This window comes from Artibeus jamaicensis, unplaced genomic scaffold, assembly GCF_021234435.1.
Source record: "Artibeus jamaicensis isolate MK-2021 breed Jamaican fruit bat unplaced genomic scaffold, CSHL_Jam_final contig_490, whole genome shotgun sequence".
In the NCBI taxonomy this organism is placed as follows: domain Eukaryota; kingdom Metazoa; phylum Chordata; class Mammalia; order Chiroptera; family Phyllostomidae; genus Artibeus; species Artibeus jamaicensis.
Window position 1 is genome coordinate 8,608,150 of NW_026521861.1, and position 13,603 is coordinate 8,621,752.

The 13,603-nt window shown below is 34.6% G+C and overlaps 1 protein-coding gene across 2 annotated transcripts in view; it reads left to right on the forward strand.

The window, feature by feature from the left end:
- The window catches only part of SHOC2 (SHOC2 leucine rich repeat scaffold protein), an 83,863-nt gene that overhangs the window by 36,732 nt on the left and 33,528 nt on the right, over nucleotides 1-13,603 (forward strand). For both annotated transcript variants that reach the window (XM_053668640.1, XM_037165614.2), the window contains exon 3: nucleotides 9,805-9,942. In XM_053668640.1, coding sequence (XP_053524615.1) covers nucleotides 9,805-9,942 — 138 coding nt within the window. The remainder of the gene's footprint in view (nucleotides 1-9,804; nucleotides 9,943-13,603) is intronic.

Sequence of the window (13,603 nt, forward strand, 5' to 3'; positions counted from 1 at the left end):
CCTCTCTCTAAAAATAAATGAATACAATTTTTTTTAAAAGGTGAAAAGATTTTGTGCTTTATTTCTTAAGATTTCCCCCTTTTTGCCCAGCCCCTTCATTGCTTTTCTGTCTTCTCTCTGAATCTCTACATATGTGTATATTATACGTTATGTATTATATTCTCTTGTAGGTCATTAATGTTCTATTTATTTTTTGTTGTGTATTTAAGATTGTTTCTACTGAAAATTTTTTATTGCTACATACTAGTTTTTCAGTGTCTAAATCTAGTGTTAATCCCATGCAATGAAATTTTAATTTTAGATAATATACATTTAACTAGCATATATTGCATTTGGGAGTTTTTGTTTGTTTTGTTTTTGTTTTCTTGAACATACGGAGCTTTTTCAATGTCTTCTACTTCCATCATCTCTTTTATTTCTGTATATGGTAGCTTATGGAATGACTTTTCTCCTGGCTGTGGGTTATGTTTTCCTGTTTGTTTGCATGCTTGATAATTTAAATTGGATGTCCATCATTATAGTTCTTACATTTTTGGGTCTTAGATTTTGTTGTATTCTTTCAAATAATGCTGAACTTCATTCTGACCTAATGTTACGTTGCTTGGAGTCAGTTTGCTCCTTTTGTGGCTGGCTTTTAAGCTTTGTTATGATGGTTTCAGAGTAGCCTATAGTCTAGATCTAACTTAGCCACACTACTAAATTGGTATCTTTCAGAGGAATTTCCTTGATGGCATTGTATATTATGAGGTCTTTTCTTTCTGCCTGGTAGGAACTCTGACTATTCCTAGCCTGTGTGACTGCTAGGAATTTTATGGGCTTATTTTTGCTGGTTCTTTGCGTAATCTTTGGTAATTTCTTTTTATATATATATATATATATATATGCAGATCAGTGCTTAGGCAAAGACTGAAAGGACTTTTTCTGCAGATTGCACAGATCTATTTGTATGTCTCTTATCTCTCAAATTCTGCTTAAAATATTCTGACACTTGTCCCTTTATAAACTCACGTCTTTTACCATTACTCAGTAAGACTATAGGCCTTTGTTTGGTATTGGTTCCCTGCTTTTTTAAGGGCCTGGATCATGCCAGACAATTATGTGGGACAATTGTATAGTTTCTTTCCTTCATGTCCAGGGTCACAACTATGTATGGCTGTTTTCTCCTCTACCTTTTTCTTATATACAGCAGACTGGCCCTTATCCACATTTTCACTGTCCTGGTTTCAGTTACATACAGTCAGAAAATATTAAATGGAATATTCCAGAAGTAAATAATTTATAAGTTTTAAATTGCACACTTTTCTGAATAGTGTGGTGAAATTTCATGCCTTTCTACTTTGTCCCAGCCAGAACGTGAAACATTCCTTTTTCCAGTGTATTATACTGCCTGCCCCTTAGTCACTTGGTAGCCATCTTGGTTGTCAGATGAACTGTCATAGTATTGTAGAGCTTGTATTCAGGTACCCTCATGTTACTTAATAATGGCCCCAGATTTCAAGACAATGATGCTGGCAATTTGGATATGCCAAAGCGAAGCTGTAAAGTGTTTCCTTTAAGTAAACAGCGAGTATAGCATATTAAGATATTTTGAGAAATATCATAATTATATAATGGTTACTACAGTGTATTATAATTATTCTATTTTACTATGTTATTGTTGTTAATTTCTTACTGTGCCTAATTTATAAATTAAACTTTATCATAGCTATGTATGCACATGAAAAAACATAGTATATATAGGGTTCTATACAATCTGGTTTCAGGCATCCACTGAGGGTCTTGGAACATTATTAGGGGGGACAACTGTATTTTGTCCATTTACTAGTTGTATTATGGCAAGAAATAAAAGTCTATCTAGAAACTTTTTTTCCAGATTTTATTTGTTTATTTTTAGAGAGAGGGGAAAGGGAGCAGAAAGAAAGGGAGAGAAGTATTGCTGCGAGAGAGAAACATTCATCGGTTGCCTCCTGCATGCGCTCTGACCAGACAGAACCCACAACCCAGGCATGTGTCCTGATGGGAATTGAATCAGTGACCTTTTGCTTTGTGGGTGATGCCCAACCAATTGAGCCACGCTGGTCAGGGCAGTCTGGAAACTCTTGATTGTATAGTATAAACAGATGATACTGTAATGACTAGGGATTCTGTTATTGACCTCTAAAAAGAGTGTGAGATGTGCCCTGGCCAGGTGGCATGGTTGGTTGGAACACCACCCCATATACTAGAAGGCTGTGGGTTTCATCCTCAGTCAGGGCACATACCTAGGTTGTGGGTTCGATCCCCAGTCAGTTGGGGCACGTATGGGAAGCAACTGGTTGGTGTTTTGCTCTCATATCAGTGTTTTTCTCTCTCTCTCTCTCTCTCTCTAATCAATTAAAAAAATACCCATGGATGAGGATTAAATAAATAAAGAAATAAATAAAAAGTGTTAAATTTTATTCTGGTAGGTAACTAAATTATTGTTGAGTAAATACCCATGGGTGAGGATTAAATAAATAAAGAAATAAATAAAAAGTTAAATTTTATTCTGGTAGGTAACTAAATTATTGTTGAGTTACTTTGACCCTGTAGAGTCTTGGACTTAGCTCTTAGGGTGGTTCTATTTGGTTATGTCCTTAAACTCAGGGCAGATTCTAGTCTTGAGATGTGGTCTTTACTTCTGTCCTTTGGTCATTTTAGGACTTTGTTACCTTATCCTTCTAACTTGGTAGGACCAAAATTCTAAAATCTTACCTACAACTCATGGCTGCTGTCAAATTTTTTGCGTGGCTTTTTTGACCTTATAGATGTTGTTTTCCACCTGGGCCCCTTTCAGTTTTTTCTCCTATAGGTGTATTTTTGGAGCCAGTCAAGAATTTGAGGGATTTTTATGTACAGATTTTGAGACTTTATTCTTTGTAGTTTCCTCCTTTTTGGGGTTTCTAACCTTGAATTCTAATTACTGTCATAACTCTGGACCTTGTCCTCTGGCTTCTCAGGCTAATAGGACTCTGGCTTTCTACTTGAGATTTGTTTTCCACAGGCAGATTTATAACTTCATGGTAAAAGTCTTACAGATGTGGAGCTCATCCAGTGTGATTCCTGTGTTAGGTATCTACTGTTGTGTAACAAATTACTGTAAAAAAAAACAAAACCTCTTAAAGCAATATTCATTTTCAGTTTCTGAGGTTCATACTTGGGTACAGATTAACTGGATCTTCTGATTCAGGGTTTCTCACAAGGTCTCTCAGTCAAGGTGAAAGCCTGGGCTGGGATGTCATCTGAAGACTTGTTTCAGAAAGGATTTGCATCCAGACTCATTTGGTTGTTGTCAGGATTCAGATCTTAGCAGGTTGTTGGACAAAGGGCTTCAATTTCTTACTGGCTGTTGGCTGGAGACTGTGCTCAGTTCTTTGCCATATTGGTCCTTTCCAGCATGGCAGCTTGCTTCTTGAAAGGTTTAGCTAGCAAGTAACCTACTCACAGATGTAGCATGTCCTCACCTTTGCAATATTCCCTTCATTAGAAGGAAGTCACTGAGTTCAGATTACTCTGAAAGGGTAATTATGCAATGTGTACACATATATATGAGGCAGAATCATTGGAGCCATCTCAGAAATCTGCCTATCAGAATTCTCTTTTGACAAGACTTGAATTCTCTTCAGTTTCTACCTGCTTTTGTTCTCCCTGCATGCTTTTATACTGTGTTTTTTAAAAATAATTTATCCAAAGCTTCAATAATTTATCCAGGCCTCCACTATTGCCATTAGCTAGAAGCCCAATACTTGACTCTTTGCAGACACTAACCTGAATTCCCTGTTTGGAACAAAAATGTACTATCAAGATCATATTTTCTCCACACCTGTATGGGGTCCCCCCATTAACCATTAGATGTTTTACCTGGATGTCTCACTGGTGTCTCTAGTTCAGTGTGATTAAAATATAACTTCTCACTAAAAACTCTTCAGATTCCATTTATCTTTCTAATTGCATCATTTCTCTGTCAACCAGGTGCAAGATCTTAGAATCAGAGGATTTTTTTTTTCTTTTGTTCTAATTGTAGTCAAGGTGTGGCCTATTCACCAGACTAGTGTGGAACCACCAATTTTTTGTTACCGGTTTGCCACAAGAACAAAAAATAGAAGTTTGTATTTTACAGAATATTAGGATATTCCCAACAAATTGGGAAAAAACAAAACCACAAAACTGAGCCTTCATTATACATAATTTAAGAATCATTGTTCTGTTGCATTCCAATTGCTTTTCCACCTCTCCTGGTAGCTACTGTAAGTGGGTCTGTTCATCCCACTGCTTTTGATTTTTCTGTAGTCCTTCATATTATTTTATGCGGGCTAACTGCAGTAGCTTGCTAACAGACTGTGCTTTCTAACTACCTTCTCCAATCCGTCCATTCAAATCTGTGAGAAAGTTAAAAAAAAAAGAACATCAAGACCACCCAGGAAACATGTTTTTCAGTCACTTTTCCCATCAAGGGTAATCTAGTATCCTGACTTCTACCAACACACATTAATTTTCCTTGTTTTAATATAAATGGAATCATAGAATATTTGTATGTTTTTGTGTCCAACTTCTTCCACTTGGCATTATTCATCATATTGGTGTATGTAGTCAGAGATTGTTCATTCTCACAGCATAATACTTTATAGTGTGAATATGTCACAGTTTATCCATTCTGTTTGATAGTTCCAAACTTGGGCTAATAAAAATAGTGCTACTGTGTTATTGTAATGTAAGACTGTAGTTAAGCATAAGGACTCATTTCTTTTGAATACATACACCTAGCAAAGGAATTGTGGAGCCCATGATTTTTTTTTTTTTTGCCTTCTATTTTCTTCATATTATTTCTTTTTCTGGGAATATCTTTGTAGTTCCTGTTTATCTTTTAAAGTCTAGCTTTTACCAATCAATCTAGTTAGAATCACACTTCTCTATTTACTCATCTCTCTGTGTAAATGTGTATACCTTCTACTTTATGTTTATAATCTTATTTTACTAAGAATAGATTCTAAGTTTTTGGTTTTGGTGGTAAACATTGACACATATTATTGCTTTTCTATAAAGCTACCTTATATCCTATAACACTGTACTTTAAAAGTACAACCACCATCACTAAATACCTATTAGAATGGCTAAAATCCAAAACATTGACAATACCAAATGCTGGCACAAACTCGTTTGTTACTGGTGGGAATGCAGATTAATACAGCCACTTAGAAAGGCAGTTGGCAATTTCTTACAAAGCTAAACATAGTCTTACTATACAATCCATCAATCATGGCCCTAGTTATCTACTCAAAAGAGTTCATATAAAAAAACCGCATACAAAATGTTTTTAGCTGTTTTATTTATAATTGCTAAATATTGGAAGCAACTAAGATGTCTTTCAATAAATTAATGGATAAACAAATGTGATACCCAATCAATGGAGCACTGTTCAACGATAAAAAGAAATGAACTATCAAGTCACAAAAAGATGTGAAGGAACCTCAAATGCACATTGCTAAATGAAAGCAGCCAATTTGAAAAAAACTATGTGCTATGTGATTCCAACTATATAACATTCTAGAAAAGGAAAAAGGAAAAAGATCAATAGTTTCCAGGGGCTCTGGGAGAGACAAAGAGGGATAAATAAGTGAAGCACAGGAACTTTTTAGGGAAGTGGAACTATTCTGTATGATAGTATAATGATGGATACATGCTAATAATGCATTTATTAAAGTCCATAGGCCTGGACAACACAAAGGATGAATACTAATGTAAAACATGGACTTTTAGTTAATAATATTAATGTATCAGTGTTTATCAACTGTAACAAATGTACCATATAGTGCAAGATGTTAAGAATAGGGGAAACTGTGGGGAAGGGGGTATGTGAGAACTCTACTTTCTGTGCAGTTTCTCTATAAACATAAAACTGCTCCAAAAATAGTAATAATTTAAAAAAACCCACTCTTACTCCTCAAGTCACAGCTGAAGGTCTATACCTTCGTCTACAAGACCCTCAGTGGATTTGACTTCTGGCTACTTCATCTCCTACCACTTTCTTCCTTATTCATTATTCCAGCCACATTCACCCTCTTCTGTGTTTTGAACTACTCTCTTGCCTCAGAGGCTTTGTTGCTTTCTGTTCGTTCACTCAGCCTGGAACACCCTCCCCATAGATAACCATTGTTTCATCCCTCTCCCATTATTCAGGTCTGTTCTCAAGTGCTGCTTTATCAGGGTCACTTTTCTTGTTTATTTGTTATTAGTACCTCTAATTTCTCCTTTCCTCATCGCACTCTTATTCTTAGCCTGCATTATTTTCTTTTATAGCTCTTAACGCGTCCTCACCTTGATCATCTATTAATTGGTGTATTTTTCCTTATTAAAATGTAAGTTTTATGAAGACAGGAGTTTTGTCTCCTTACCCTGTAGTATCCTCAGTCCCTAGAATAGTGTCTAGCACATGGTAGGTGTTTAGTAAACATTTGCAGAATGAATAAATGAATGAAGTCAGTGTTGTCTCTATTGGCAAATCTATGTGGAGAGTCAAATTTAAAGTCAAAAGATTGCTTAGTAAATGTGGAACATATATGAGTCATAAGATGCATATTAATGGCTGATGTCATCAGTATGATAGCATGATGCATTCGTTTTCACTGAAAGATACATCTGCTCCACAAATAGGAAACTTCTGTTTATGGATCAGAGAGTGTTCTTCCATGGAGTGTAGGAGAGACTGGTAGTGTTAGTTACCTCTTCAGTTTCCTTCTTTCCACTTTGAATTTAAAAAATGTACAAAAACAATTAAAAATCACAAAATACAAATGTATAAAATAGAATATAAAGACCACATTTAAACCCAGTCAGTGACAAGTCACTGTTAATATCTTGTTTATTATCCATTAGAACCATCATAGGTAGACTTTTGTTTTTTATGTTATTCAGATCATATGTGGTGAAACAAATGTTTAAAGGTATTCTATAATTGGACAGAGTATAGAAATAGTAAATGGTGTGAATGTATCCCATGAACTGTTTAAAGATTTTATATCCTGTCCCTTGCAAATTGTAACATAGGCTCCTTTCCTGGCACAGTATTGTCTAGTATGGAATTTATTGTATTTTCAGAATTTTCAAATGTTTCTGATTATTTGATTCAAAAAGAGGAGCTGGGGCAGTTATGGGTGTTACTCTAAAGAGAGAGAGCTTTTTTTTTAGTAGTCTATTTTTTATTGTATATTTTTTCATTATCATTTATCATCCCTAAACCCTCTTCCACCTCCACTCACTGCCCTCACCCCCTCCCATCACTAAACTGTTGTCCAGGTCCACGAGTTCTTTTCCTTTTTTGCTCTATCCTGCCACCAGATTTACCCCCTACCACGAGAGATCTTAAATTCTTTGTATTTTTCAAAACCACACTAAAAATGTTTTTGTTAATTGCATTAGGTAGGAAATTCTGTATTAGTTTGGAGAATATTTTAGATTTTCATGGAACATTTTATAAAGATAAACTTCTCTGAAGTTTATTAGGTCTTCTTTTATTGGACAGAAGAAAATTGAAAGTTCTTAAGAGAAAATATTCTTCAAGAATCTCTTAAAATTTATGCATGGATTTTAGGGAAAATCTAAAATAGTTTTCAAGTATAACTCACAATAATGTATAGAACTTAGTTGTGAGTTTATTATGTTTCATGCATTAACAGACCAAATTTACCTAGTATTTTTGTGTGCTGATGCTGATAAAAAATTTAAATCACAGTTTCTGAGTTTCATTGTTTTCACAATTTTTAGGAATTTCTAGATTGTGAGAAAGAAGTGTTAGTGCTATTAGATGACACTCTTCTTATGTGTTAATATTCACATGATTTTCTTATTTGCAGAGCCGTATTACTAGAGGATAACTTCCTGGAGAGAATATATGATTAAAATAAATAAGTGTGTTACCGTGTGATGTACACAGATCAAAAGGGATTTTTTTAAATCGTAATGATTTTAGAGAGAGGAGGAGGGAAAGACAGGGCGAGAAACATCAATTGGTTGCCTCCTGTAAATGACCTAACTGGGGACCAAATCTGCAACCTAGGCATGTGCCTTGACTGGGAATCGAACCTCCTGTACCATTTTGGTTTGCAGGATGAAAACCAGCCAACCAACTGAGCCACACCAGCCAGGGCAAATCAAAAGGGATTTAATGTAACTTGAGTATAGGTGATTATATTTTGCTTTTAAAAAACACTCAGGGTTTTGTTTTGTTTTTTTTAGTTTTAATATTAGATAGTCTTAATGCAAGTTACTGTCCTAAGATGTTGCTAATTAATTTGGTTCTGTGTTCAGAAGTGCCAAACTGGCATCCCGAATAGTGAAAAAGCCTACAAATATGTTTGGTGTTTTGTTCTGTTTTAACCTATGAATTACTGGGTTTCCCCAAAAGTTTAATTTTTCCCCATATAATTGCTGTAGCAGTGATTAGTTGTCTTTAACTTCATTCGAAACGATTTTTTTAGATTGTATTGTGACAGCTGTCATATCAGCATGCATTTAAAAAACGTCAAAATCGGTGAATTTTTTGTAAGCATTTTAATATTGAAGGTGGAAGAAAATAAAGCAACATTTTTGGCATATTATGCTTTATTATTTTAAGAAAGGTAAAAATGCAACTGCAATGCAAAGGACAGATTTGTGCTGTGTGTGGAAAAGGTGCTGTGACTGATTGAATGTGTCAGAAGTGGTTTGTGAAGTTTCTTGGTACTATTGACATTCTGGCCAAGTAATTCTCTGCTGTGAGGTTGTCTTATACATTGGAAAACGTTTAGCAGCACCCCTGGCCTCTACCCACTAACTAGAAGCCAATAGTGGGAGATAGCTGACATACCCAAAATACCCAAATCAATAAAGTTATTGGTGAAAATGAAAATATGTCTCTTATTTTACACAAAAAACTAAATGGACTTTTTGGCTAACTCAGTGTGATTTGCATATATTTTTCCCCCTTCTGTGGGTTGCTCTTCAATCTCTTGATGGTGTCATTTGATACACATAAGTTTTTAATTTTGATGAAATTCAGTTTTTCTATTTTCTCTTTTTTTTTGCCTATGTTTATTTGTGGCTTGATATAATGTATGCCACACCCATTTTCAGAGTTCTATGCATTTCATTTTCTCATCTTACTTTTTTCAGCCTTTACCTTAAAAAAAATCGTGAGCGAACAAATATATCTGTTATAAATTATAAAGTATTTCAACAGAGAATAACATTAAGAATAACCTGGATTGTCGATACAGCCCTTTCAGCTGGAATGAAAATGAGAAATATTTCTTATTTTTTACTTTTTTGGAGTACTATTAAATTGGGAAACAGTTTGTTTACTTACTTATGTAACACCAGAAGATATGTCTATTTGAGAGCCTATATATTTTGAAATAGAAAGTGACTCTGAAATTGAATCAAAGCTAATATTTTGTTGAATTTTGTTAAATAATCAGTGAGCTCTTGGAATATACAAATGTAAATGTTTGTGGTTGAATTGGTTACTTTATATAATGTTGAATGGTAATCATTTACAGTCAACATTTAAATTTTATCTCGTCATTTTTTCTTTTTTTCAGGTATAATTGAGATACAGCATATTTCAGGTGTAGAACATATTTCAGTATTTGTAAGATGCCACTTTCAAATAACAGTTCTAGATTTTGTGTTTGACTTTAGCTTTTTCCGAAAGAAAGTATAATTATGATACAAAATATGAAATTTTTTCTTTTGGTGTTATTTAATATACTTTTAAAAAATTATTAACTTTTTATGTTGGTTAATTCACAGGTGAATTATGTAACCTCATTACGCTGGATGTAGCTCACAATCAACTTGAACACCTTCCAAAGGAGATTGGAAACTGCACACAGATAACCAACCTTGACTTGCAGCACAATGAACTGCTAGACCTCCCAGATACTATAGGTATGGCATGAGGGAGAAAGAAGATATTGATGGCTCATTTATAGCTATTTGCACATTAAAAGACTATTTTTGATCCATTTTGATAATATTAAAATTCAACATTGTCAAAGTAGTTAAACTTCTAAAAGATAATATCTTTTTTTAAAAATATTTTATTTACTTATCTTTAGAGAGAAGGGAAGAAGAGAGAAATATCAATGTATGGTTGCCTCTCATGAGTCCTCTGCTGGGAACTGGCCTGCAACCTAGGCATGTGCCCTGACTGGGAATTGAACCGCGAACGTGTGGTTCACAGGCCCGTGCTCAATCCACTGAGCTACACCAGCCAGGGCTCTAAAAGATAATATCTTAAGATCACTATTTCCTGGCAAAGAAAATAATTAGATTTGGGGAAATGAGCTAAATTGGATTATAAGGAAGATAGAATATTAAGTCATATGTATATATTCTACTATAGCTCTGTGCTTAAATTGCAGAACAGGTGCATTTTCTATTTTTGCTGATTTCAGAATGTTAACATGCTATCATATAGGGCGTGGTTCCTTCTTTCCTAAAGTAGACTACACTGAAAAATAAAACCATTACTGTTTGGTTTTTAAAACACAGCCAGTATCATTTAAAGTGTGTTCATCTGTAATACCGAAGGACTGTACAAAATGTCTTGAGATTCAAAATGTGTTTTAAAGACTTAGCCAAACTACAAAATGTTGAACTGGACTTACTGTAATATGTTCTGTATTTACAGTCTTGTTAATTTTTCTGAATGCCCACAAATTTATGTGAATAGTAAAGGGAATTTTGAACAATTTGGACATCTTTTAATTACTGATGTACTATAAGGTTACTATGTGTTTTTTTTTTCAGAAAAATTATACCTGTACTTATGTAATTTTAGTAATGAATATTAATGAAATTCTATTACTAAATCATGAGATATGATGATACCTTTCTCCAGAAGGATTTTTGTTTCTATTTTTCAGTACCTAGGGGACCATTTAATTCATTTATGTTCTAAGGCGTGAGATTTTACTGGTCCTCGAGGTGATTCAAAGGCAGGCTGCAGACTAATTTTGGGCTGTTTTACTTCCAGTTCACCTTTAGTACTGAGGTGCAACCATGTAGGGTCCCAGTGGGTATTGATTACTGTATTTTGACTCTTGACAGAAGCATGTCCTAGCCTTTCAGTTACATCTTCCAGTTAGGGAAGCACTTGCAGGATAAAATCACCTGCAGTGTTTTTGCTTGTTGCTGGGTTCCCAGCAGTTTCTGGCCTGGAAGTTAGTATTAACTTGTTGGCTCTCTGATTTTTGTTTTGGAAGTATTTTTTGTTTTTTTTTTCAATGGTAGGGTTTGCTTGAATTAGCAAACCACCTAGTCTACCATTAGTTGAAACAAAAGCAATTTTAAGGAAGTTTTAATAGTTATAATCGACCGTCTTAGTCTATATGACAACTATTTATTTACATGAAAGCAGTATGAGACTTCTTTAGGATATAATAGCTAGTCATTAGATCCCATATCTTCCTGATTCTTGCTCTGGAACTCTTTAAATCACATTACTATTTGTAATGGTGACAAGCTAAGTATTGTAATTAACTAGTTGTAATTGATTAAATTTATCTCTGAAAGACAAGATGGTCTACAACACAAAATGAATTTTTCTGTTAATATTAACAGTAAGTATATTGCCAAATTTGCTATGTAAATAAAAGAATCAGATTTCTGGTTTACCAAGGACCGAACACAATTATTTCTTCTTTTTCTCTCTTTAAAGTCTATTGAAATGACCAAGATGACAAAGAGAATTGACCCTAGAAGAAAAAGAGCATAGAAAAGATATATATATATATATATATATAACATCTATAAAATGTGATTCTGATTCTTGAAAAAGAATATACTTCTTAGAATACCTTTGCCAAATGAAATTTAATGAAAATGCTGTATAAATGCACACATCTAAAGGCCAAAAGAGTAATGTGTAAGATAAGTGGAAGAAGTCCCCTAGAATCTAAAACAAAAAGAAAAATACCAAATGAGTGAAAGAAAGTCATGGCAGACAGGAGTAGAAGTTGTAGAAAGAGAATAAAACTAATGTAATAAAGAAATATAATAAAATCTTATAGTATTACCCTGAACTTTATTAAAAAACCCCAGATAATAAGATTAAAATTGCTTACCAAAAGAAATAATGGGAAAAGATACATTCTAGTAGACTTCCTAAAAATTGGATTTACTTGTTTTGAATGAACAGTACACTCACATATAATGTTATAAAACCTCTGTGTAGTTTTCATTTCAGGGTAATGCCAGCTACATATAGTAAACTGGGAAGTGTTCCCTTTTCTTCAGATTTTGGAACAATTTGTTTAAAATAGGCATTATTTCATCCTTAATATTTGATAAAATTCATCAGTGAAGTCACCGGGATCAAGATTCTTCTATGTAGAAATGTTTTTATTTATTTATTTTTTCAGTTGCATTTTTACCTTTTTTTAAAGAAAGATTTATTAATTTACTTTTAGAGAGTGGGAAAGGGGAGAAAGAGAAGAAGAGAAGCATCAGTGTGTGGTTGCCTCTTGCACACCCCATACTGAGGGGCCTGGCCTGCAACCCAGGCATGTCCCCTGACTGGGAATTAAACCGGTGACCCTTTGGTTCACAGGCCCACGCCCAATCAACTGAGCTATACCAGCGAGGGCACATTTTTACCTTTTTTAAAAGTATTTTTTTATTGATTATGCTATTACAGTTTTCCCAATTTCTCCCTCCCCCTGACTATCCCCTCTCCATCCTGCGTCTCCAACCCTCCAGCATTTTCCCCACCGCTTAGTTCACGTCCATGGGTTGTACATATAAGTTCTTTGAGTTCTGTTTCCTATGCCATTTTGACCTCTATCCATCTATTTTATGCCTCTATCCATCTGTTTTGTCCATCTATAATTATGCTGCTTCCCTGTACCTTTTCCCCCTATTCCTCCCTTCCTGCTCCTCCCTGAAATCCTTCCATGTGATATCCAGTTTCTCCAATTCTGCTCCTGTTCTGGTTGTTTGGGTAGTTTTTGTTTTCATTGTTTTTCTTTTCCTTCAGATTCATTTGTTGATAGTTGTGAGTTTGTTGTCATTTTACTGTTCATGTTGTTGATTTTTTTCTTAGGTAAGTCCCTTTTAACATTTCATGTAATGATGGCTTGGTGATGATGAACTCCTTTAACTTGACCTTATCTGGGAAGCACTTTATCTGCCCTTCCATTTTAAATGAAGGCTTTGCAGGATAGCGTAATCTTGGATGTAGGTCCTTGCCTTTCATGACTTCAAATACTTCTTTCCAGCTCCTAGCCAGCAAGGTTTCTTTTGAGAAATCAGAAACTATCAGCTGATAGTCTAATGGGAACTCCTTTGTAGGTAACTCTTTCCTTTCCCCTTACTTCTTTTAGGATTTTCTCTTTGTCTTTAGTCTCAGGTAACTTAATGATGGTGTGCCTTGCTGTGTTCTCCTTTGGGTCCAACTTCTTCGGGACTCTCTGGGTTTCCAGGAAGTCTGTTTCCTTCACCAGATTGGGGAAGTTTTTCTTTTTTATTTGTTCAAATAAGTTTTCAATTTCTTGTTCTTCTGGCACCCCTATAATTCGGCTGTCAGAACATTTCAGGTTGTCCCAGA